This window comes from Hylobates moloch, unplaced genomic scaffold (assembly GCF_009828535.3).
Source record: "Hylobates moloch isolate HMO894 unplaced genomic scaffold, HMol_V3 SCAFFOLD_6, whole genome shotgun sequence".
NCBI lineage: Eukaryota > Metazoa > Chordata > Mammalia > Primates > Hylobatidae > Hylobates > Hylobates moloch.
In genome coordinates, this window is record NW_026652281.1 from 157,547,056 (window position 1) to 157,572,611 (window position 25,556).

The 25,556-nt window shown below is 46.0% G+C and overlaps 1 protein-coding gene and 1 long non-coding RNA gene across 3 annotated transcripts; both read left to right on the forward strand.

The window, feature by feature from the left end:
* Nucleotides 1-3,275: 3,275 nt before the first annotated feature.
* LOC131383696 (uncharacterized) lies at nucleotides 3,276-12,452 on the forward strand. 2 transcript variants are annotated; one of them, XM_058440255.1, is made up of 5 exons: nucleotides 3,276-3,338; nucleotides 3,439-3,570; nucleotides 10,209-10,246; nucleotides 10,604-10,728; nucleotides 10,817-11,012. In XM_058440255.1, the coding sequence occupies exons 2-5, from the start codon at nucleotides 3,494-3,496 to the stop codon at nucleotides 10,898-10,900; spliced, it is 324 nt and encodes a 107-aa protein (XP_058296238.1). In that variant the 5' UTR covers nucleotides 3,276-3,338; nucleotides 3,439-3,493; the 3' UTR covers nucleotides 10,901-11,012. The 2 variants fall into 2 exon arrangements, 1 of the variants encoding a protein (XP_058296238.1); XR_009213931.1 differs by lacking the exon at nucleotides 3,276-3,338 and adding an exon at nucleotides 12,383-12,452 and having other exon boundaries at nucleotides 3,438-3,570; nucleotides 10,817-10,922.
* A 1,292-nt stretch (nucleotides 12,453-13,744) lies between these two features.
* On the forward strand, nucleotides 13,745-24,568 carry LOC116471977 (uncharacterized). Its single transcript, XR_004248909.2, has 5 exons — nucleotides 13,745-13,818; nucleotides 22,532-22,656; nucleotides 22,799-22,967; nucleotides 23,776-23,854; nucleotides 24,111-24,568. It is a non-coding gene; the product is annotated as an uncharacterized LOC116471977 (long non-coding RNA).
* Nucleotides 24,569-25,556: the final 988 nt, after the last annotated feature.

Below are 25,556 nucleotides of genomic sequence, written 5' to 3' on the forward strand. Positions count from 1 at the left end.
GGTGAGGGGGGCTTAGCCAGAGAACCAGGCCCTGACTTTTGTGGCTTTCCTGATGGTCTCATTTGCCTTTCCTCATCACCCAGGGGGGTGTCCAAGTGGCAGCCAAGTTTCTGCCCTTAACCCACCTCCTTTACACACTCCAGCCCCCTGTCCCCAACAGCCAAGGCTGCCTAAGGGATTCCTTCAGTGGAACCAACATGCTGACAGTTACTCTGTGTTTCCTAGATCACGATGAGGACCTGGCGCGGGAGCCTTCATCTGAGGATGTCCCAGGAATTCATATGGTAAGTTCTTCTTTATGTTTCTGAGATGGAAATTTTGTTGCTCTTGGTTTTTTATTTCATTTGAATTGAGATATGAAAATCTTACCATGTACGTCATAGATGACTTACAGAATGTTTTGGTGGGAAAATTTGAGGGTTCATTACCAGGTAAGAAATGATCTCAGCTGGGCACGGTGGCTCACACCTGTAATCCCAGCACTTTGGGAGGCCGAGGTGGGTGGATCATGAGGTCAGGAGATTGAGACCATCCTGGCTAACACGGTGAAACCCTGTCTCTACTAAAAATACAAAAAATCAGCCGGGCGTGATGGTGGGCGCCTGTAGTCCCAGCTACTCAGGAGGCTGACGCAGGAGAATGGTGTGAACCTGGGAGGCGGAGCTTGCAGTGAGCGGGAATCGCGCCGCTGCACTCCAGCCTGGGTGACAGAGCAAGACTCCATCTCAAAAAAAAAAAGAAAAAGAAAAATGATCTCAGATAGCATTCTTAGATGACACCTTCAGTTATGAACTGTATGACAGATTTTTTTTTAGGGGAAAAGCTTTCTTCTTATAACATTGTGACTATACGAGCAAAACCATCTTAAACGTCTTGCATCCCTCATCTTGTGCCTTTCCAGAAGTGTCTTCTAGGCTTTATTTTGGGACCATTGCCTCAACCACTGTCTCCCATCTCTTTTCTAATGTCACCAGTAAAGAAAAGACCTGTATGGTGAAACCCCATCTCTACTAAAAATACAAAAAATAGCCAGGCATGGTGACCAGCAACTGTAATCTCAGCTACTGGGGAGGCTGAGGGAGCAGGATCAGTTGAGCCCAGGAGGCGGAGGTTGCAGTGAGCCGAGATCATGACACTGCACTCCAGCCTGGGTGACAGAGTGAGATTCCAGCTAAAAGAAAGAAAGAAAAGAAAAATCTGTGCACACAGGACATGGCATGGTCTGACCCTTACAGTGTTTTGTTTTTCTCTAAATGCAGGTGGACAAAGTCACAGAGACAAACAGTACGTATTCTGGGATCACCCCTATGCTGAGGAAAAATTCTAGTGTTGACAAAGGTGGCACTTTCTTGCCTCATTTTTCTGGAGAGCCACTCTGGTTTGAACTTCCTGCCAGAAATGCGGTTCAAGCACTTTTGTGTTGAAAAGTGAAGAACTCGGTCAAGAAATGTGACCGTTGACTCTGGTGCCTGGAAGGAACAGTGTCATTTGGACAGAAGAGGGTGCTGTGCGTCAGGGTTGGGAGGTAGGGAGGAATGAGTCAATGTGGAGTGATTGTGAATGTCTCTGCGAGTTTATGTGCTTTTTCCCAGAAAATATGTTCCCATGTGCAAAGTACAACACAAAGATTGATATTCTAAAAACAACATTTCATCGCCACGGCATTTTCCAAAAATCAACCCATTCATTCCTCACCACAGCTGTATCTGAAGGTTAAGTTTAATATCCCCAGTCGTCACATGGAGATGACGTAGAGATGAATTTTTCAGGCTTTTGGTCTCCTAAATGGAAATGGCAAAGATGAACTCAGGAATGGGTGGAAGGTTGATGCTACGGGCTAGTTACTCTGAAGTTAACACATGGCTGTGGTGTAAATTGTCACCATGTCAGAGAGTCCGTAGCATCTCTGTGTGTATGTGGAAGTATGTTGGCCTATAAAGATGTCCAGCACTGTATACCACAATAGGATGGTCTCAATGGTCAGCTGACCCAGAGTTTGAGTAGGTTCATTGTACAGTGGACTTTGGTGTGGTTGTCAGTATGAAACATACAGAGGGAGTTGCCAGGCTTTTGGTCTTAAGTGATGGGGTATTCCTCAGCTCCTGGTCAAAAGCAAGGAACATTCAGGGACATATTCTATTGTATTTAATGAGATCGTCACCACAAACGTTAGAAATGCTCCAGTTCAGTAGCACACATACCCAAGACACAGGACCCAACAAAATTTCAAGCAGCCAGTTGGCCGTTAGCCTGGTGCCCATCTCCCCTGCTGGAATCTTCTGCACAAGTGGGTTAGAGAGGATCAGCACCCCCACCTGCTGCCCCCCATGAAGGGCCGTCTCAGTCCTGGAGCTGGTGTGATCATGAGCAGCGGCAGGCCCCGTGGCACACACATTGTGTTAAAAGGAAGAGCAGAAGGACAAACACCACAGGCCAAGTAGGGGTCATCTTTAAATGGTAGGATAATTCAGTACTTTCATCTTGATTTAGTCTTCCTTAAAACAAAAGGTCAGTGAGTATATAGAATATTTTGGCTAGAATTAAATCTCCTCTTTGAAGAAATGTTGCTTTTTATATCATTCAGAATGTTCTGGCCAGGCACTTTGGGAGGCCAAGGCGGGCGGATCACCTGAGGTCAGAGGTTCACGACCAGCCTGACCAACACAGAGAAACCCTGTCTCTACTAAAAATACAGAATTAGCCGGGTGTGGTGGCGCATGCCTGTAATCCCAGCTACTCAGGAGGCTGAGGCAGGAGAATCGCTTGAATCCGGGAGGCTGAGGTTTCGGTGAGCTGAGATCACACTATTATACTCCAGCGTGGGCAAGAAAAGCATAACTCCATGAGTTAGAAAAAAAAATGTTCTAGAAGGGACGGAGAACACAGCAACAGGACCTGTGGATCCTGGGGAGAAAATGATCTCAAGGGGATCTTGAAGGGAGGGCAAGTTAGCTCAGGTCAGATTAGGAAGGAGGAGCCCTGGATGCTGCAGGGAAACACTGTGTGGTGTGCCCTGTTTGAGATGGGTTATTTCATGTTGAAGAGGTTGCCTTAGCTAGAGGACCAAGACTCTGTCTTCTGTGGCCTATCTGATGCCTGCCTTCACCATTTGCCTTCCCTCACCACCATGGAGGATGGACCGGCAGAGGCTGAGTCTGTGCTGCGAACACACCTTTCCACACACGCCAGCCCCGTGTCCACAGCTCCAAGACCGCCTGAGGGATTCACTCAGTGGAGCTCATGTGCTTATAGTGACTCTGTTTCCCAGGGGGCCAGATGACCTGGAGGAGGATATGCCGGGGCAGACGTCCTCTGAGGAAGCCACAGAGGTTCACATGGTAAAGTCCTTTTTTCCTCTGAAATGGAAATTTTATTTTTCTCAGTTTCTTTCTGTTTCAATTGAATTAAGATGTATACATCTTACCGTGTACATTATAGGTGTCTTACAGAATTTCTTGGTGGGCAAATGTCAGAGTTCATTATCAACTAAAAAATGGTTTCAGATGACATCACATTTGCAAACTATGTCAGCAGGCATTTTCCTCAAGAGAAATGGCTTCTTCTTGAGAAGTATGTGGAATTGTCAAACAAAAACAATTGAAAATGTTGCAGGAAAATCTTGTGCCCTTTCACGAATGTCTTCTGGATATCAGGGCCATTGTCTCAACCACTGTTACCATCTGGCTTTTTAACGTCAACAAGTGAAGAAAGGACCTGTGCACACAGGAGACAGCGTGGTCTGACCCTCATAGTGTTTTCTTTTTCTCTAGATGCAGGTGGACCCAGCCACACTGGCAAAGAATAGGCATTCTGGGGTCATCTGTTTGTTGAGGTTTGAAATCTTAGTGTTGCAAAGGTGGTGCTGTTTCACCTGCGTTTGCTCAAGAGCCACTCTTGTTTGAGCTTCCTGCCAGAAATGAGATTTGGGAAGTTCGGTTTAAAAAATACTAAGTCCGGCCATGCACAGTGGGTGATGCCTGTAGTCTCAGCTACTCGGGAGGCTGAGGCAAGAGAATCACTTGTGCCCACGAGGTGGAGTTTGCAGTGAGCCAAGATTGTGCCATTGCACTCCCGCCTGGGCAACAAAAGTGAAACTCTGTCTCAAAAAAACAAAAAAACAAAACAAAACAAAAAACCAGCAAAAAACTAAGAGTCCAGTAAACAACTCTAACCATGCCACTGTCATCCCTGGAAGCAGCAGTGTTATGTAAGGTGCGGTGGTACATCAGGGTTGGGAGGGACAGAGGAGAGAGTCTGTATGGAATGATTGTGGACGTCTTTGGGAGTGTGTGTGCATTTCCCCAGAAAACACACTCCCATGTTGAAAGCACAACACAAGGACCAGTGTTCAAGGAAAATTCCATCACCACTGCACGGTTTGCATAAATCAACCCATTCATCCTCCACCACAGCTGTACCCAAAGATACATTTGCTACCCCAGTCCTCAGATGGACATGGTGCAGAGATGAATTTCCCAAGCTCTTGGTCTTTTAAATGGAAGAGGCACATGTGACCTCGGGAATGGGTGGAAGGTTAATGTCATGGGCTAGTACAAGGAATTTGTCACAAAGCCCTAGTATAATTTCTTGCTAGGCCAAGTGGTTCCAGCACTTCTGTGTGCATGTGGAAGAATGAAAAGGTATTCAGATCCCAAACACTTGTCATTATTGGATGGTGTCAGTGGTCAGCTAACCCAGGTTTGTTTGAGTAGGTACATTGCACGGTGGGCTTCAGCGTGATCATTAATGTAAGACACACAGAGTCCTCTGGCTTATGGTCTACAGTGGTGAAGTCATTCCTCAGCTCCTTTTTCAAAAGCAGACAATAATCAGTGGCATATTCTATTGTATTTAATGAAATAATTAGTGCAAATCTTAGAAATTGAGTAGAACCCAATCCCAAGACATAGCATCCAATAAAATCTCCAGTATCAACATGGGTGTTAGCCTGGCCCCCATTTTCCACGCTGGAATCTCCTGCACAGCTGGGCTGGAGAGGGTCAGTGCCCGCCTCCCGCCCCCCTCGCTGCTCCCCATGCATGACAGGCTGTCCCTGTGCTGGAGTCAGTGTGGGCGTGAGCAGCAGGGAACCCCACGGTGCACACACATTGTGTTGAAAAGGAAGAGTGGAAGGACAAATCTCACATGCTAAGTAGGGGTCATCTTTAAATGGTAGGATAATGGAGTTGAAATCTTGGTTTAATTCCCTTATAACAAAAAGTTAATCTTTTGGCTAGAATTAAATCTCTTTCAAGAAAGGTTGCTTCTTATTTAGTAGAAAATCTTGCAAAAGGGATGATATACAGAGCAGCAGCACACGTGTGTTCTGAGGAGGAAATGACTTTGGCAGGGCTGAATAAGAGGGCAAGTTAGCTCAGGTCAGATTAGGAAGGAGGAGCCCTAAGAGGCTGCCAGGGACACACAGCCTGCACTGCGTGGTGTGCGCTGTTTGAGATCGGCTATGTCATGTTTATGAGGTGGCCTGGAGCTAGAAAGCCAAAGGCCTGGATTCCCTTTCTTCCCTGCGTCTCTCCTGTTCTGCTGTCCTCCTCCCACACCCACCTCAAGCAGTGTTACCGAATTGTTGCGAGCACCACCACCAAGGTGCTGACGGTCACCCTGTATCCTCCTAGTTATGCCAGGGCATCTACTACAGGAGTAGTCCAGTGACAGCGGAGAGGAGGACCCGGAGGATGTAAAGGTCAGGCTGCCTGGATTTGTCTGAGAAAAACAGTTGCTTTCTTAGCTTTATTTTATTTGGATAAAAGTGAGATATGAGAATCTGACAATATATATCTTAGATGAGCTATACAGTGTCCTTGGGGAGTATTTTAAGTGAGAGTCTGCTCCCCCCGAGGGTTGATTTAAGACAGTCGGAGAAAATGGCAGCATCAACCAGACATTGTGGGGCAGTGAGCTTTGCCTTACCAATTTTGTTCTCTCTTTGGGACAAAGTCACTTACTTACCAACCAACATGGACTTGAGAGGAAACATCCTCTGGGAAAAATTTGTCTTTAGTGTGAATCGATTCACTCTATTCTTCTTTTGGGTTCGTTTGAACACTGGTTTCCATCTTGTTTTCTAATGTCACTAAGTGAAGAAAAGTCCTGTGCACACAGGACACAGCATGGTCTAATGCTCATAGCAGTTTATTTTCTGTCATTACAGAAATCCTCAGGAGTTAAACAAAAGGATATGTATTGGGGAACCCGTCTCATACTGATGAGTATCCAGATGATGAGGAGTGTGCCACTGTCTCGCTGGCCTTCCTGTAGACAGGCAGCCTGAGTGGAGCTTCCTCTCATGGCTGAGGACCTAGGCTGTGATGGGAGAAATGGTTGTTCCAGATAGGGCATGATGGTCACATTCTGCAGTCCCTGGGAGCAACTGCATGCTCTGAGGATGGGGTGAGGTTGTGCGCATCGAGTTACTGCGTGTCTTTTTGAATTCACATAGTGTGACCCTGAGTGTCCAAAATACGTAATGTCAGGGTCATGTAGAGGCTCAGCGTCTATCCCTCAGCCTAATTCTGGTTTCTGTGTTCTCTGCTCAGGAAACACAGCAACATGAAAAGATAACCAAAGGGTTTGCCCTAGGGTGTGAGTGGCAGGGTGAGCACTTGCCTTCCTAGGAGGAGAGAGGTTGGCTCGTGCATTATGAGGTGGGGAAAGACAAACATCTCAGTACAGCAGAGGCTCCAGGATGTCCCCATTGAACCCGCTGTTGACAAAGGTTTCCGTTTGCTCCTGAAGGCGTTTGCAAAAAACAAGTCAGGGTGGTTGGCTTAAGGTCATATTTAAATAAAATTACCGAAATTCTGGATTTAATTTCTTTTGCAAGCAGGCATTTGCTGGAAGTACATTGTATATGAATAGAAGTTGATTGCTGTGTAGGTGGCAATACTTATCCCACATTTTAAAACAATGAGGTTAGTGTGATTTTAAAATGTTCTTCGTTAACCTCAGAAACTATCTCCTCATAGCCCAATTCCCCCAGTCTTTTCCGATCTCTAGAATACAGGTTTTTTTGTGGTATTTGGGGCCTTCTGCTGTGTGTGATCAAAGGCACAAATCAGCATGACCAACATTGAGGCTCTCAGAATTCACAGATAGTTGTCCACTGGGGTTTATTAGAGAGCGAGCAGGCTACAGCCTTGCCCTGGGCCTGCAAAGGAACACGATTTGTAGGAGCAGAAGGAAGGCGTGAGGGCAGCAGAGCCACGGGGGGAAGCCAAGGTGCAGCATCAGCAGAGTGAGTTCTACGTCATCACCGGGGCATGGCCAGGATGTTCATACTCCAGCTGAGGGAGAATGGGTCGAGCTCCAACTTCATAGCTGGGCACTGTCTGCCTGTCTTCCTAGGAGCCTGAAGAGATAAGCTACTTTGTTGTTTCTTGTCTTCTCTGTTTCCTGTATGTTGATGGCAGTGGCACCACCAGAAATTAATGAGAAGCAGAGAACAGGAGTGAGTTCCCAAAATACCCAATTTGGCCCAGAGATGACATGATCAGCAGGGATGGACTTCAGGTTCAAGCCGGATACAAAGTATTTCCCAGGCCTGGTCTCTCTGGCTGGGACAGAGATCAGCTCTTACTTTTCACCTGCTTCTGGGAGTCACCTGACAGCTGGTCCTTGTGTAGTTGCTGTTGGCTAAGTGTGATTTGGCCCAGAATCCTGTGTGACTGGAGGGAGTGTCAGCTTTCAGGCAGGAGAGCTGCCCCACACTAGTGGCAGGGGAGGTGAGAAGGGACCCTGTTTGAGTGCAAGGTGAGCTCAGCAAAGCGAGAGGGGCTGCTCCAGAGTCCAGGTGGTCCTTGCAGCTCTCCTGTGTGACCCATAAGACATCACTTTGCCTTTTTCTCTGAGATAGTCTTGGAATTATTAGTCCCAAACTCTGTTTTGTTTTACTCGTGTGGATGAATCCTGGCCATGGCTGGTCACTGGGAGGGCAAGGACTATGTCCTCCTCGTTCCTTCTCATCCCAGAGGTCAGCCCTGGGCAGCCCATCTTGGGCCTCAGTGATGGTCCAATGCTTCCAACCCCTTTGCTGAGATCTAGCGCCAGTGTGAAAAGGCTTCCTGCTCATCTCCTTCAATCTGTTGTTTCTCATGATAATCTGGAAACCTGAGTGGGTTCTGATCCGAGGTCACAGAAGAAGAGGTTGGGCTCTTGAAGAAACCTGAGTGGGTTCTGATCCAAGGTCCCAGGAGAATAGGGTGGGCTCCTGAAGTCAATGAAGTGTCCCCCTCACCTCTACCCTGGCTACTTTGGTTCAGCTTTTCTCCTTGCAGAAGTTGCTCTTTTTCTGTTTACGAGTCCACCTTTGCTGGACCAGCCTTTTTTATTTTTGTTGTGGCGTCCCTGCACTTCACAGGGGGCCTGGAGCTTGTTCCTGTGCCCCTGAAGCACCCATCCATGAAAGATCAGATCAGAGCAGCAAACCACTCTGCCAGGAATCACCAGGGGGAGAGTCACATCTTCCTCATCTTTGGGTTTAGACCTGTGCATTCCAGTGTGGTCCTCAGTGGCATGTGTGCCCATTCATGTTTAAATAAATGAAAAAATTCATAACCTCCTCACAAGAGCCGTGCTAGAAGTTCCCAGTTGCCAAACGTCTACTCTTAAGAGCATCCTCACTCTCCCGGAATCACCTGGGAAGCAGCTGCTGTGAGTCTGGCCCAGGTTCTGTTCACTGCACTCACCTAACTCAGTGCATGTGCATTAAGGCTGGAATCTCAGGTTCTCAGATTGGAGGTAAGAGATGCTATGAGCCAGTGTCAGTGAATAGTTGAAAGGGATTATTTCAGGTCCTCTGTCTCACCTGAAGGCTTGCAACTGTGAGCAGTGCCTTCATAAAGGCCCCTGAGTTCCCAGAGCCCGGGGAGAATCACAGTGGACAGAGCAGTAGTGCTGATGTTTGTGTCTCTGTACATGGGCTCATGGGCACCACCTCTGGATCCATCTGGGAGGAAACAGACTGGTCAGGTAGGGACCAACACTCCAGGGTTGACCAGTGAGAGAGGGCTCCTGGGAATTGGGTTGCACTTGTTTTGGAGCCTAGGATGGGATCTGTGAAGTCACCAAATATAAAAGGAAATAGGTGTAGAAGTCTGACTTGGTGTTTTTTTTTGTATTTTAATGAGAAAGTCTTATGTAAGAGTTTTGTTCTAGGCCGGGCGCGGTGGCTCACGCTTGTAATCCCAGCACTTTGGGAGGCCGAGGTGGGCGGATCACGAGGTCAGGAGATCGAGACCACGGTGAAACCCCATCTCTACTAGGGGTGGTGGGGGCCTGTATCCCACTACCGAGAGGTGAGGCAGGAGAAGGTGAACCGGAGGTGGACTGCATGACCCGATAAAAAAAAAAAAAGAAGAATTTTGTTCTCATGGGCTTTGTGCGAGTTGTGTTTGTCACCATCATTTCTTGCTCTGGAGTTTAAAGATTACATTTTGCAAAGACCTGCCTTTGCCACAGCATGCACCAGAACCCTGGGTTTTGATGAGGTAGCATTTTTTTTGTGAATAGAGATCACAAGATGAGTATGCAGGTATAAAGTTGAGTGTGGGGTGGGACACAGCCCCTCACAGGCACTACATGATCCTGAAGACAAAGTCCTTCCTACATGTGCCAGGAAGTGAAAGGACCCCACTCTCTTTCTCTACGCTCTCGGGACCTGCAACAGCACCTTCCTGTCCTGTCCTCACTGTCTGCTCCTGCTCTAAGGGTGCTTCCTGGGTTGGATGACATAGGGAATCCTTCTCTGGGATTCCTACGTGTGCCCCAGCATCCTGGAGTCCTGAGGGCAGAACACATGATTGAGCACAGTTTTGGCCGCCACTCCTCACGCAATCCCATCCAATCCCAAATCCTTGGGTTTTGAGTGAAACCTAAATTGGCTTTCATTGGAGAGGCCCGAGTCCAGCTGTTGCTCAAGGCCGTCTGTGGTGGGCAGGAATCCTAGGGGATATGTGTGGAGGGGCTGCTGTGTTGCTGTAGGCTGTGGCTCTTGCCCACCCTCATAGCACAGAGGAAATGATACAGGCTGTGGAGAAGCCTCCAGAAATGAGCACATCAGAGCCTCTGGGGTTGGCTCCACAGCCTGGGACAGTGGGTTCTGAGTGGTTCTCTCGACAGTAACTCTCCCCTTTCCTTCTTATGGCCACCCCAACACTGCTGCTCCTCTGGACACTCTGATGCTTGCTTCACAGAATTGGAAGACTCCACCGTTACAGGCAGCCACCAGCAGGTAATTGATCTCCTCTTATATGCTGTCTTTTATCCTCTTTCTGACTCATGAGCTCCTCTTTTAGCTCTAGTCCTTTTCCTCTTTCCCTCTCTTGTGACTGTTCTCCTGAAGGACCTGGTCTCATCCCACAGTGGAGGTCCTCAGGTCTTCAGTGTCGGTAAAATCCCTCTCCAGCCCTCCTGCCCACTGCCTTGGCATTGCCCTGTTTACTGGCCCCCAGGTTGCAGCTTTGAATCTTGCTGAACAACCCTTCAGGGTCTGGGGAGGGGGCTGGGCTGGGGTCAGAAGAGCTGGACCCCACCCTGCTAGAGGGACCCCCAGTGACATCTGGGTCTGCTCTGGGCACCCCCTTCACAGATAGGACTTTTCCTGCACTGGCGTCTCTGGACATGCACAGTTGTTCTCTTCCTCACAGACGTCAGCAAGTCCTTCCTCTGCACCTGCAGAAGCAGCAACAGAAAAGACCAAAGTGGAAGAGAAGTGTGAGTGTGCGGCGGGCAGAATGATGAGGGAAGCAGACTCGTGCCCATGCTCTTTATGGCTACGCTCACTTTCTTATTGTCCCATCAGGAAAACCAGAAAGCCCAAGAAGAAAACCAGGAAGCCCAGGAAGAATACCTGGTGGAATGTCCTGAACTGTTGGGACATTTTTAATATATTTTAGAGACCTCTGAAGGTAAGTGAAGGATGCCCTGAGAACGTGCTCCAGGAAACAGACACCCTCTCCATAGCAGCCCCTGAGCCTGCTGGGCTGAGCCCTCCACAGGCTGCCTAGTGAGGGAAACACTGAGGTGCTAGTCGTGCCCCCATGTGCAGGATTCCAAGGGCTGTGCACTGTGTTATTTGTCTGCAGTGACACTTCAGCTCACCAGCATCTCATTTGGGGGGACCTAGCTCTGTCCTCCCAGCCTCTTGAGGCCAACATCCTGAGGAGACACTAGGGTTGACATGAATACCCCTGGTTCAGACCTCCTGGGAAAGGTGTGAGAGGGATGGAGGCACCCCCAGGCTCCTTGTCACACAAGCAAGCAGCCCACCAGGCCCAGTATTGCCAGCGGGCACTCGGTCCTGGCATCAAGCAGAGGGCATGGCAGGATCCAAGAAGCACTGAAATGTGCCCAGTCCCAGGGGTCCTTCAGCCTCTGGGGGGGTCTGGGGGCCTCCAGTCCCAGGGGTCCTTCAGCCTCTGGGGGGGTCTGGGGGCCTCCAGTCCCAGGGATCCTTCAGCCTCTGGGGGGGTCTGGGGGCCTCATGGCCCCATTTTTCAAGGTGAGGTTGGAGGTTTCTATATGTAGAGGGCACTGGCTTGGGCATCAGTGGTTCTGTATCTGTGCCAAATGCCAACAAACCCCTGAAGACATTTCAGGGCCATGCTCACTTGGGAGGGGTTGAGGGCATGATTCAGGGAGCCTCTGTTTTTTAAATCTATTTTCCAGTCTTGAAATAAGGTGCACATATAAATGTGTGTTTGTGTGTATCTATACACTGTTTTTCCCTCTTTCAAATGTATGTCTTCTGTAACCTTTTATTATAGAATATACTAAAGTGAGAAATTTATGTCTTACCACAGCATAATTTAAAAAATTACAAAGCAAAGAAAGGTCCAGTGGGGATGCTAGAACGACCAGGTCTTATTAGGCAATAACAATGACGTGCTCCAGGAAGCTGTGCATACTCAATGTGCAGCTCTTCTGTCTGGATGACACAGAGAATCTGGGTGGCAAGGCAGGGTCACCACCTCCACCCTGTGTCATGAGCCCTCCTGCTCCTCTTAGGGCCCAGGGGCATGAGACTCTGCCTGTTGATCCTGGAATCCTCAAAATTCCGTTTCTCTGTGTCTGTTTTACTCTCTGGGGAACCAGCCCCCTGAAGGTGCTTGTGTGAGTGCCCAGGTTCAGTTCTTCCTGCATGACACCCACAGACACTCTCTGTGGACAGATAACCCCTCAGCAGAGAGCAGCACACAGGGCTCAGTGCCTTGGCATCTGAGTAGACCTGACCATGGGGAGCTCAGGGGCCCAAGGTCACCTTCCAGGGCCCAAGGAGCTTTCTGAGACCTGCGTGATCGTCCCAGGGAGCCCTCCTCCCTCCACCTCTGTGCCTCCCCAGTGACCCTTGCACCTCTCTGTGTTGCAGGTTCCTCACCCACCAGAACGGGCCCTGATGTGGGGATGCCGACATGGCTCAGACTTCATGTGGATCAGGACCGTTTCGGGAACTGTGTTACTCCAAAAACTTTCATAATCTTTGCTTAATTTGTTTTTAAATATTTTCCTGGCTGGGCACGGTGGCTCATGCCTGTAACTCAGCACTTTGGGAGGCCGAGGTGGGTGGATCTCTTGAGGTCAGGAGTTCGAGGCCAGCCTGGCCAACAAGGTGAAACCCCGTCTCTACTAAAAACACAAAAATTAGCTGGGCGTGGTGGCTGGTGCTTGTAATTCCAGCTACTTGAGAGGCTGAGGCGAGAGAATCGCTTGAACCTGGGAGGCGGAGGTTACAGTGAGCCGAGATCATGCCACTGCACTCCAGGCTGGAGACAAAAAAAAAAAAAAATTTTCCTGACTTTCACCTCTGTTTTTCAGAGGGCACAAATTGTTCTTGTATTGTTTCTATTTTACATTTTTTTCCTGAAGTTATTTTCCAATTGTTTTCATTCTTTCTGAAGTTATGTTCACTCAGTTTTGAGTTTTTGTAATTTTGATAGATTTCTTTCGTGCTTTCATTTTCTTAATGACTTTTACCTCATTTTTTTTTTTTTTTTTTTTTTTTGAGACGGAGTCTCGCTCTGTCGCCCAGCCCGGAGTGCAGTGGCGCAATCTCGGCTCACTGCAAGCTCTGCCTCCCGGGTTCACGCCATTCTCCTGCCTCAGCCTCTCCGAGTAGCTGGGACTACAGGCGCCCGCCACCGCGCCCGGCTAATTTTTTTTTTTGTATTTTTAGTAGAGATGGGGTTTCACCGTGGTCTCGATCTCCTGACCTCATGATCCGCCCGCCTCAGCCTCCCAAAGTGCTGGGATTACAAGCGTGAGCCACCGCGCCCGGCCGACTTTTACCTCATTTTTAAAACAAATCCATAGTATGGTAAATTACATCAAGATGAAGTATTTTTGTTTTGTAGTGGTTTATATTCTGGATGTATTTTACGTATGTAAGTGTTAATGGCCTGGTGCAGTGGCTACTGCCTGTAATCTCAGCAGTTTGGAAGACCAAGGCAGGAGGAGTGCTTGAGCCCAGGAGGTTGAGGCTGCAGTAAGCCATGACTGATCACTGCACTCCAGCCTGGGTGACAGAGTGAGACCCTGTCTTTTAAAAAAAAAAAGGTTATTAATATTAATATCAGTTAGAAATCTAGTTGTTCGTTGCAGAACTAAACCAGCTTATAGCAGAAATAAGCACTTGGAGGGACATGTTACATTTTCACTGCAGGCCTTGAATCCTTAGCCACCAGCTGTGTGCCCTTCAGGGTTCTGTGGTTCCTGGTTCCAGAGAGATCACGTGCTCCAATGTAACGAGTGAAGAGTTCTTTAAGTGATGGCTGCTGGGCCCAGCTTTGCTGTTGTCTTTGCTGTCTGGTAAGCTTTGTGTTGCTGAAGTTCAGTCATGTGCACTAACCGTAGTGTACCTTCTCCAAGCATGTGCAAGCAATTTGAGAGGAGCCTTTTAAAGATGTTTTATTGGGTGGGTCAGGTGAGGGAGATAACATGGGGGCAAGAAGGAAAGTTATTAATTCATGGGAAACTACCAGCCTTTCATCACCTAACTTGTGATTTACCGACACTGAGCACATTGCCAGTTGAGAAGGTGCTTGGTCCTTTTTGTAGCCTTATGCTGTGCTCTTCAGAGCCGTGAGTGTGCTGCTTTTTCTCTCATTTTGTTTTTTATAGATTGTTGTCCTTGATGCTGGAAAACATTTTGAAGACAAGACTCTAAACAGTGACCTATGCCACACTAGTTTATTAGAAAATGAGAAACTTACATTACTGACAAGCTTGGAAGATTCTTCTGTCCTGCAGTGACCTGTGTTTCCCTGGTCTTTACCTTGCCAGTCGGCTTTATTCTCTTATTTGTGCGGCAGTAGTTGTGATGCTAACTTTTGGGGTTTCTTTGTTCTCTTTTCTTCCTACCTGCCAGCATTCAAATGGCCAATGCTATTAAGTGATGGAATTCAAGAAGGTATTTCTGTATATTAATCCTGATATGGTTTCACTCATCCCTGAGTTTAACATTTAGGGTACAAAGTAGTCACCGAGAGGTGCCACTCAGTATACAGCACTGTGTTTAGACATTGAGGGAGCCATGAAATATTTAGCCTCTGCTCTCTGAGACCTCAGCCAGGTGCAAAGAAGAGATGCCGAACCGCATTTCAGATTGTGTTATGTACACCCAGCAGCACCAGAATGTGCCTGGGAATCATGGGGGTCAGAAATTTACCTCTGAGGCAAGTATGGCTGAAGCTTTATGAAAAGAGATGGGGCCTGTGCCAGGCCTTAGATGTGGGATAAGGAGAACGTGTCAGGAAGCAGAAACAGTATCAGCAAAGGTGCTGCTGTGAGGCATGTGGGCAGTGTTTGGGGAAGAGCCAGGGGCTTTCTTTGTCAGGTTTACAGCATCTCTGGGAGGCTGCATTGGTCAAGCCCAGAGAAGTAGGCTGGGACTACTTACATTAAAAGTATGCATGGCTTTGAAGGCCCGCTGAGTGGTATAAATAGAAACTATAAATAGTATCACTTTTATTGAGGACAGTTTTTGCTGCCAAAGGAGTTTCTAAACTTTTTTGGATTGTGTAATTGGTGGGTAAAGAATTATTGACCTAAATGTATCCGATCTTTTGAGTGTTTTAGTATGCTAGATTATTGGAAGTGAAATGGCTAAGTCAAAGGCGATGAGTGTTTTTGAGACTCTTAATGTTAATTGCAAAATTAACCTCTAAAAAGGCAGTACCAGCTTAGACCATGAATGAGAGCTCTTGTTGTGTCTTGTCCTTGCTGAGCTGGGTGTTACAACACTGAAACCTGCAGTGTGCTTGCTCATGCGCGCACCCCCCCGCCCAGTCACGCACCGGGAGTGGTGGCATGCAACTACCTGGGAGGTGGAGGCTGCAGTGAACCATGATTGTGCCACTGCTCTCCAGCCTGGGTGACAGAGCAAGACCCCGTCTCACAAAAGAAGAAGAAGAGATCATCTATTCGTCTTCTTGATTTTTGTCAAAATGTGATATGTGATAGTTGATAAGCTTTATGCAAATGTCAATCTGTGGCCATTTAATTTTGAACTAAGGACTTGTTCTGTTGTAGCACAGTAATCATTTTAATAAATAGTGACTATTTGTCATTAAAAACAGTATATTTAGTTTTAATACAGTTGAGTACTCACAAATTTCTGGGGAAACTTGGTCAGGACATTTCAACTGAGAATTGTCAGGCACCTTCACACTGATAGGCATACTGCTCGGTGGTGCAGTTCATATGCAGACAACTTCCTTCATGTAATTTAGTAGGAAAATGAATACTTGTATATAAAGTAAAGCAAAATTCTGGTTAGTGAATCACAGCACCTACTGTGCTCAAGTTCTCAAGTTCTGATTGAGTTCTAAAAGTTTTTTGAAGGTTGGAATTCTTCATATGTACGTAAAAACAATTTCTGATGACCCACTTCTAGTCCATCTTCTAAAGAAGTATTTAATCTGGGCCGGGTGTGGTGGCTCGTGCCTGTAATCCCAGCACTTTGAGAGGCCGAGGTGGGTGGATCACGAGGTCAGTAGATTGAGACCATCCTGGCCAACATGGTGAAACCCTGTCTCTAATAAAAACACAAAAATTAGCTGGGTGTGGTGGCACGTGCCTGTAGTCCCAGCTACTTGGGAGGCTGAGGCACCAAAATCGCTTGAACCCGGGAGGTGGAGGTTGCAGTGATCTGAGATTGCACCATTGCACTCCCGCCCGGTGACAGAGCGAGACTCCACCTCAAAACAAACAAAAAAGGAGTATTTAATCTGAGCTGGGCGTGATGGCTCATTCCTATAATCTCAGCATTTTTGGAGGCCAAGGCATGAAGGTTACTTGAAACCTGGAGTTTGACACCAGCCTAGGCAACAATAGCAGGACCCCATCTCTACAGAAAATTTTAAAATTAGCTGTGCAGGAGACTAAGCTGGGAGAATCACTTAAGCTTTGGAGTTGGAGGTTGCAGAAAGCTGTGATCATGTCACTGCACTCCAGGCTGGATGACAGTGAGACCTGGTCTCTAAAACAGAAACAAAACTAACAAAAAAAAGTGTTTAATCCATAAGATGACCACATTTATAGGAGCCTGCTGGCAATCTTAGCCTGAAGCCATGAAGGAAGACATAGTGTGAAGGCAAGTGCAGGCTGGCCTCTGGCAGCTGAGGATCAGGACAGGACTGTGGAATGAACATCTGCATCAAAGCTTTATTGCTTGGATTGGAAAAAAAATTCCTATCTGTAGGTCAGCCTTAAAATACATCCTTTCATAAAATATTGATTATCTTTCCCATATTTTGAGGCTGTGCAGTTTGTGCTACCTGAGGGAACAGTATTGTGTCCTTGATTTGAAGAGGTCAGTAGCTTTCTTATCTTGCTGAATGACATCCACTGAACTCAGAAACAGAAGCTACGTATTAAGCAAATTTATATCCTATTACTGTGTATAAGAAATAGAGATGGTGGGCCGTGCGCGGTTGCCCACGCCTGTAATCCCAGCACTTTGGGAGGCCGAGGTGGGGGGATCACGAGGTCAGGAGATGGAGACCATCCTGGCTAACACGGTGAAACCCTGTCTCTACTAAAAATACAAAAAATTAGCCGGGCCTGGTGGCGGGCACCTGTAATCCAAGCTACTCGGGAGGCTGAGGCAGGAGAATGGTGTGAACCTGGGAGGTGGAGCTTGCAGTGATGTGAGATGGGGCCATTGCACTCCAGCCTGGGTGACAGAGTGAGACTCTGTCTCAAAAAAAAAAAAGATGGCCGGGTGCAGTGGCTCACACCTGTAATCTCAGCACTTTGGAAGGCTGAGGCAGGCAGATCACAAGGTCAAGAGTTCGAGACCAGCCTGACCAACATGGTGAAATTCCATCTCTACTAAAAAAATACAAAAAGCAGGACCTGGTGGCCGCACCTATAATCGCAGCTACTTGGGAGGCTGAGACAGGAGAATTGCTTGAACCTGTGAGGCAGAGGTTGCAGTGAGCCAAGATGGCACCACTGGACTCCAGCCTGGGTGACAGAGCAAGACTCTGTCTCAAAAAAAAAAAAAAAAAAAAAAAGGAAGAAAGGGTTTCACCCCCAACTGATGTCAGCTGGGGGGAGTTTCAGGTGCACTGTCCTATCAGGTGTTGAAAGTGCTCCCTACCTAAAAGGAAAAATCTCCAAAATGAAATTATCAAGGGAATTGTAGGTATCAGCTTTATCTTTGTGTAAGTTATTGTAGAGCTGGATTTTAAGAGTTTTGCCTGCTTCAGAATTCTCCCATTGTGTTCCTTTTCTTTTACGTGTATCTTATTGCCTATTATTACATAAACATTGTTCACCTGTTAGAATCCATCATTGTCCTCTGCTCCATTTTTTCAGTGGTCAGAACCATCCATGGTTTCCCCACCATCCAGCATTTTGTTATAATACTGTTATAGTTTTATTAACTATGATGTGAGTTTTGCATGTGGGTTACTTTTTTCTCACTTAGACTCACTTTTCCAATATTACTAAAAGAATTCTTTCTTTTTTGCTTTATTCTGTACATCTGTTTTGCACATATTAAATATATTTTTAATTTTAAATTGTAAATTATATGTAAGATAAACTTTACCATCTAATCATTTTTAAATGTATAGTTCAGTAATGCTAAGAACATTTATCAGGGTTGTTCTGTGTTTTGGCTTCTTTGGACCACATTGGAAGAATTGTCCTGGACCACACATAAAATACACTAACACTAATGATAGATAATAAGCTACAAAAAGGAAAAAAGCTCTATGGATAAATCTCATTTTTTTTTGTTTGTTTGTTTTGACATGAGCTTTGGTGGACACATTTCAACCCTAACAGTCAGATCTAAGATTCTTAGTTGAAAGGATTTCCCCACTCAGTACTTTGAATTAATCAACCCTACTGCCTTCTGGCCTCCAAGGTTTCTGGTAAGAAGTCTACTGATAGCTGGGCATGGTGGCTCACACCTGTAATCCCAGCACTTTGGGAGGCTGAGGTGGGCAGATCACCTGAGGTCAGGAGTTCAAGTCCAGCCTGACCAACATGGTGAAACCCCCATCTCTACTAAAATACAAAAATTAGCAGGGCGTAGTGGCAGGTGCCTGTAATCTCAGCTACTTGGGAGGCTGAGGCGGGAGAATCGCTTGAAACCAGGAGGCAGAAGTTGCAGTGAGCCGAGATGGGGTCATTGCACTCCAGCCTGGCAACAGAGTAAGACTGTCTCAAAACACACACACACACAAAACTACTGATAATCTGACGGAGGATCCTTTGTATGTGAGAAGTAGCTTCTCCCTTGTTTCATTCAAGATTCTTTGTCTTTTGATACCTTGATTATAATGTGTCTTGGGTGAGATACTTTGAATTTATCCTATTTTGAGTTTGTTGAGCTTCTTGGTTTTTGTGAAAGTAAGTTTTTATAGAGGCAGGGTCTCATGGCCGGGCACAGGGGCTCACGCCTGTAATCCCAGCACTTTGGGAGGCTGAGGTGGGCGGATCATCTGATGTCAGGAGGTCGAGACCAGCCCGACCAACATGGAGAAACCCTATCTCTACTAAAAATACAAAATTAGCTGGGCACGGTGGCACATGCCTGTAATCCCAGCTACTCGGGAGGCTGAGGTGAGAGAATTGTTTGAACCCAGGAGGCGGAGGTTGCAGTGAGCTGAGATTGTGCCATTGCAACAAGAGTGAAACTCCGTCTCAAAAAAAAAGAAAAAAGGGTCTCACTCGGTCACCCAGGCTGAAAGGGCTCAAGCAATCCTTTTGCGTGAGCCTCTTGAGTAGCTGAGATTGTACGTGCACACCACCTTACCAGCTTTTAATTTTAACTACGATTTTCTCATAGAGACAGGGTCTCGGTGTGTTTCCCAGGCTGATCTTGAATTCCTGGCCTGTAACAACCCTTCCACCAGGGCCTCCCAAAGCACTGAGTGTATAGGTGATAGCCACCATGCCAAGCCTTGGATGTTTATAATGTCTTAATGTTTTCAATCAAGTTTGGGAAGTTTCTTAGGTTTTCATTATTTCTTCAAATATTCTTTTACTCCCTCTGTCTGTTCTGTGATTATTACAAACTGTTGTTTGTCCACTTGATGGTGTCCCACAGGGCCCTTAAGCTCAGCTGATATTCCTGCAACCATTTTCTTTCTGTTTCTGATACAGGATTATTTCAATTGTTTTGTCTTCACATTTGCTAATTCTTTCCTCTGCTTGGTCAAATCTGTTTTTAATCCCTTCTAGTAAATTTTTTTTTTTGAGACAGAGCCTCACTCTGCTGCCCAGGCTGGAGTGCAGTGGCACGATCTCACTGCAACCACTGCCTCCCGGGTTCAAGCAATTCTCCTGCCTCAGCCTCCCGAGTAGCTGGGACTACAGGTGTCCGCCACCACACCTGGCTAATTTTCGTATTTTTAGTAGACGTGAGATTTCAATTCACCGTGTTGCCCAGGCTAGTCTTGATCTCCTGACCTCTTGATCCGCCTGCCTTGGCCTCTTAAAGTGGTAGGGTTACAGGCGTGAGCCACTGTGCCTGGCCCTTCTAGTAATTTTTTTTATTTCAGGTATTTTAATTTTTAGTTGCAGAATTTCTGATTTGTTTTTATAATTATCTCTTTATTGAGGTTCTTATTTTGCTCACAGGTCATTTTCCTGTAGTGTCCGTGTCTGTCTTTAGCTCTTTGGGCATTTTTAAGAGTTGGGGTTAAGTTTTTGTCTAATAATTATGTCTGATATCTGAGTATCCTCATGTATATTTTATATTCACTTAGTTCCTTTTAATGGGCCATACTTCCCAGTTTCTTTGTGTGCCTTGTGGTTTGTTATTGTTATAAACTGGGTGTTTCAAACTTAAAAATGTGGTAACTCAGGAAGTCAGATTGTCCTTTTACCCCAGGGTTTCCTTTTTTTTTTTTTGGAGACGAGACAGAGTCTTGTTCTCTCACCCAAGCTGGAGTGCAGCAGCACAATCTCGGCAGGAATTCAAGATTTATTCTGTGGAGCCAAAGGAATTGTTGATAAATTTCTGTGGAGGAAATTAGGGTTATTGGAGGGAGTGTTTATTAAAACTATTTCACTAAGAGTCTGATTTTGACATATAGATGTAAGAAGTCACAGTTAATTTTTTTTTGAACTAAACTTTGAAAGTGAAATGTTATCTTGTTCAGTGTAGTGAATTTTTAAAAAGTAAAAATAAATACTTAGGTGGATCTTCCTTTCTGGCTTGTTCAGGACTTTTGAGAGTATGGCAGAAGTTGAAGAGTAACCGACTAATTTATTAAACAGATGAACAAGACTCTGAATCATGGGAAGATGATCTATTATTCAGAATTTTTATGTTGGTATAAGTTACAAAGTTTTGTTTGCAATCACATTACTGGATCAAGGGAAGACATTCTTTTTTTTTTTGAGATAGAGTCTCACTCTGTCACCCAGGCTGGAGTGCAGTGGTGCGATCTCAGCTCACTGCGACCTCCGCCTCCCTGGTTCAGATGATTCTTCTGTCTCAGCCTCCCGAGTAGCTGAGACTACAGGCATATGCCATGACACCCGGCTAATTTTTGTGTTTTTAGTAGAGACGGGGTTTCACCATGTTGGCCAGGCTGGTCTCAAACTCCTGACCTCGTGATCTGCCCGCCTCGGCCTCCCAAGGTGCTGGGATTACAGGCGTGAGCCACTGCGCCCGGCCATGGGAAGACATTCTTAAGTGAAGACTAATGAAAAGCTGAGTGTGTTTCCCGAGTTGAAATTGTGGGTGTGTCTTGTGACCGTTTGCAAGAAAGACAAGTGGAAGTTTCCTCTGGTTTAGCAAAGCTGCTTGAACACAAACCTTCCTGAAACTTTCATGCAGGTCGGTAGGCGCATCCCTAATCTTACAGGTTTTCAAGGATGTGTTTATTCTGTAAAATAAAGTGCTGCTGTACTGTAAGTTTTAGGAGGCAGGAGTTTTTATCTTTTGCTTATTAATATGTCACTGATGGTCAAACAGTATGTAACAGAGTAGGTGTTCAGTAATAATTAGTGGAAACATAAAGTGTCATTTCTGTGTTGTTTTGATTTGGATTTATTAGTAGGGGCAACTTATTTGACTATTAGTTCTGACGATTAAAAGGTAGCGAGCATTAAGGAAATAAAAGGTTCTGTGTGGACTTTGAAGGTCGTCTCTATCAATTTGAGGTTGAATGGGGAAGAATAGTTTTGTTGACGTCCTTTAGCTGTGTTATGAGTACAATTTTGTTTTTTACTCAGGCAAGATAAAATGTGTGTGTGTGTTACATACAGTCAGCCCTCTTTATCTGTGGGTCCTGCATCATCACTTTCTGCCAGCCTCAAATCAAAATATTCCAGAAAGAAAAGGATGGTTGCATCTGTACTGAACATGTACAAGCTTTTTTCCTTGTTGTTACTCTTTATGCAGTAAAGTATTACAACCATTTATGTAGCATTTCCATTGTATTAGGTATTGTGAGTAACCTAGAGATGATTTGAAGGATATTGGAGGGTGTGTCCAGGCTGCAGGCAAGTACTATGGCATTTTTTATGTCAGGGACACCTACAGATTTTTGTGTCCAGCCATGGTTCCTGTATAGTTTAACATTTCCACACGCCGAGGGTCCCTCATGTTTGAGGAAGTGTGTCCATCACGATTGTACACCCTTGTTGTAAACTTTGGATTTGTCTATTTTGATATTTAAAACTTTCAGATTAAATCTAAAAATGCCAATATATTAATATTTTAAAAGGGAATTCAGAAGTCATTATTATAATAATAGAATTCATTATCAGAACTTTCTAATAGTAGAAAGGAAGTCACTTTTATAAAATTGTCAGTTCATCTTAAAATAGTCCTTTCCAATTAGCAGCAACTTAATTCAGACTACCTCAAAAGAATTTAACATTTATTTTTGTAGAAAAAAAGCAATTTTAAAGTAGCCTGGGAAAACTTAGGTAAGTTTTCTTAATCCTGACTCCTAATTTGTGGCTAGAAGTGGCAATGATATGAACATAAGTTGTGCTATTTATTAATGTATTGCTTTTCATAAATCAATCCCTTTTTTGTAATTAGGTAAAAAGAGAAAAGAAAGACATTCTTGATTTTGGTGACTAGAGTTGTAGATGCTGGAAAGCTCTGCCACTAAAACTGATGAACCAGATGCACATCACCAGCCAATCACACTGATTCTTAATGCCGTAAGTACGAACATACAGTAAAAAACTGTTGATAGAATACATCGGTCTTATGAAATGAGATGTTTTGGTTAAGGATTTTTTTAAACGAATTTCACATTACACAACTGGCTTTACTAAATCTGAGTCTTGTATTTCTGAACAGGGCACCGTGCCTGGCACTGTCACGTTTTCCAAGGAACCTGCTGAAGCTCCTGCAGAAGCTGCTCCTCGGGCCAATGCAGCCCCTTAGCTGGCAGGCCCTTGTGTAGTCACCACAGGATGCCTGCCATTCATGAAGAGGAAGGAGAGGACGGGCTTTGAATGAAAAACAGGTAAGTTTCCAAACTGCTTTTCTTTCATTAAGATTTCAATCTTGGCCGGGCGTGGTGGCGCATGCCTGTAATCCCAGCTACTCGGGAGGCTGAGGCAGGAGAATCACTTGAACCCAAGAGACAGAGGTTGGAGGATGCAGTGAGTGGAGATCACACCATTGCACTCCAGCCTGAGCAACAAGAGTGAAACTCCTTCTAAAAAAAAAAAAAAAAAAAAGGTCCTCTGAGTTGCACGTGGCTTGTCCACTGCCTGGTTACAGACTGTGTGCTCAGTTTGCTCTTAGGACCTTTACAGAAGAAGTGTCCGGCCTGCATCAGTGTGAATGCTTGTTCTTGGAATGCTTGCCCACAGCTCCCCTGGGTTGGCTTCTTTTGGGAAGCTCTTGAGTAGCTGGGATTACAGGCATGCACCACCACGCCCGGCTAATTTTGTGTATTTTTGGTAGAGACGGAGTTTCTCCATGTTGGTCAGGCTGGTCTTGAACTCCCAACCTCCAGTGATCTGCCTGCCTCAGGCTCCCAAAGTGTTGGGATTACAGGCATGAGCCACCGCACCTGGCCTGTTCCACATTTTTTACTTCAAAAACACCTACTATATGTATCTTTGTTTTGTTTTGTTTCGTTTTTTTTTTTGAAGAAATTTTTTTTAACTTTCTTTTTTGATTTCTTCACTGACCATTACCATTATTTATATACCATGTATTTGGAGAGTTTCCAACATTTCTCTTGTTATTGACTTTTAGTTTTGTGCCCTTTTGGTCTGAGGAGATACTTGATATGATTTTCATTTTTTGAATGCTTTTTTCAGATTTGTTCTGTGGCCTAAAATGTGGTCTATCCTGGAGAATGGTTTGTGAGCTGATGAGAAGAACAACGTTCCGCAGTTGGTGGGTGGAATGTTCTGTAATTACCTGTGAGGCCCCTTTGACTTATATCGGAGTCAGTCTGGTGTGTCTGTTGCTGAAAGTAGGTGTTGGAGTCCCCAGCTGCTATTGTCTGTCCGTCTGTTGCTGGGTAACTTACTTTAATAACTGGGGCTCCTGTGTCAGGTGTGTTTACATTGGTAACTGTTCTACCTTCTTGCTGAATTGATCCCTTTATCATTTTACAATGACCTTTATTTTCTATTTTTGTGCTTTTTAGACTTAAAGCCTATTTTGTGTGACAAGCATAGCAGTGGTGACACCTTTCATTTATCATCTTCACTGAATCTCACTTCTTCCCATTTGCCAAAATGTCTACTTTTGAGCCATGGCACCTCTTTGAATCTTCAGATCCACCATATGGTGATGAAGCCTTCCTTGTTATCTGTACTCTGAAGGAATCCGAAACAGGCATTTTTACAAGTCTAGGAAGGAAACAAATCTGTATGTCAGAAGAATGAACATAGAAAATAATGTGTCCTGGTTAACAAAAGTTCTCGTTGTAAAGTGTTAAACGCACAAGATTATGAAGTTTTATGTGCCATAAATGAAGTTGTCTTGATCCAAAACTACATTTTGTCTAAAACTACTTTTAAAAATTACATGTGACTCTAATAAAGTTATTTTTGAGAGTTTGGTGACTTCTCATTTCTGAGACTTCTTTAATTTCAAATTAAATTCCAGCATATTTTGTTTTTGTGTTTGACTTTCACATCATAAATTAGTTTATAAATAAACATTTTGAATGGATCTAGTGGATTGTGTGGTTGTGTATATGTTGAGTCTGAAGACCTCAGGCAGGCAGGAGCTGGGCGAGGGTAGGATCGTGCTGCAGCAGGCAGGACCAGGATGCAGTGTGGATGGGCTCCTAGGAGTGGGGTGCTGGTGGGGCAAGGGTAGGAGCAGGGTACGGGTAGGATCAGGGTGTGGGTAATAGTAGGGCAAGGCATGGGTAGGAGCGGAGTGCAAGTAAGACTGAGGTTCCAGCGAGGTGAGCGTGGGTAGGATGGGGTGCTGCAGGACGCGTAGCAATTGGGTGTTGGCAGGGTGGGGCGTGGGTAGGATGTGCTGCCGGGCAGGGCAGCAGGTAGGAGAAGCGTCCACATAGGTGCTCGGTGCTGCAGGGCCGAACTCGGGTAGGAGCAGGGTGCGGTAGGAGCAGGGTGACAGTTGGGCCAGGCCCAGGAAGGGGCAGAGTGCGGGTAGGAGCAGGGTGCTGACAAGGCAGGGTGCGGTTAGGACTGGGGAACGGGTAGGTGGAGGGTGATGGCAGGGCACGGTGTTGGTAGAGGCAGGGTGCTGGTGGCACAGGGCACAGGTAGAAGCAGGGTGCAGGTAGAGCACGATGCTGACAGGGCAGGGTGCTGGGAGGGAAGAAGCGTAGGTAGGTGCAGGGTACGTGTAGGATCGTGGTGCTGGAGGGGCATGGGACGGGGTGTGGTAGGGGTAGGGTGATTGTGGGGCAGGGCCGCTGCTGGGAGCACCGTGCTGGCAGGGCAGGGTGCAGTGAGGGGCAGAGCACAGGTAGGTGGAGGGTGGTGGCAGGGCGGGTCGTTGGTAGGAGCAGGGTGCCGGTAGTGTGTCTGGAATTGGTGGGTTCTTGGTCTCCCTGACTTCAGGAGGTGAAGCTGCAGACCCTCGCGGTGAGTGTTACAGCTCTTAAAAG

What these genes read in the sequence shown, in the direction of transcription:
- LOC131383696 (XM_058440255.1), top strand. Translation starts at nt 3,494, where the DNA reads ATGGTTTCAGATGACATCACATTTGCAAACTATGTCAGCAGGCATTTT. An exon ending in TTACAGGCAGCCACCAGCAG is followed by an intron (nt 10,247 to 10,603) that starts GTAATTGATCTC and finishes CCCCCTTCACAG; the next exon opens with ATAGGACTTTTCCTGCACTG. An exon ending in GACCAAAGTGGAAGAGAAGT is followed by an intron (nt 10,729 to 10,816) that starts GTGAGTGTGCGG and finishes TTGTCCCATCAG; the next exon opens with GAAAACCAGAAAGCCCAAGA.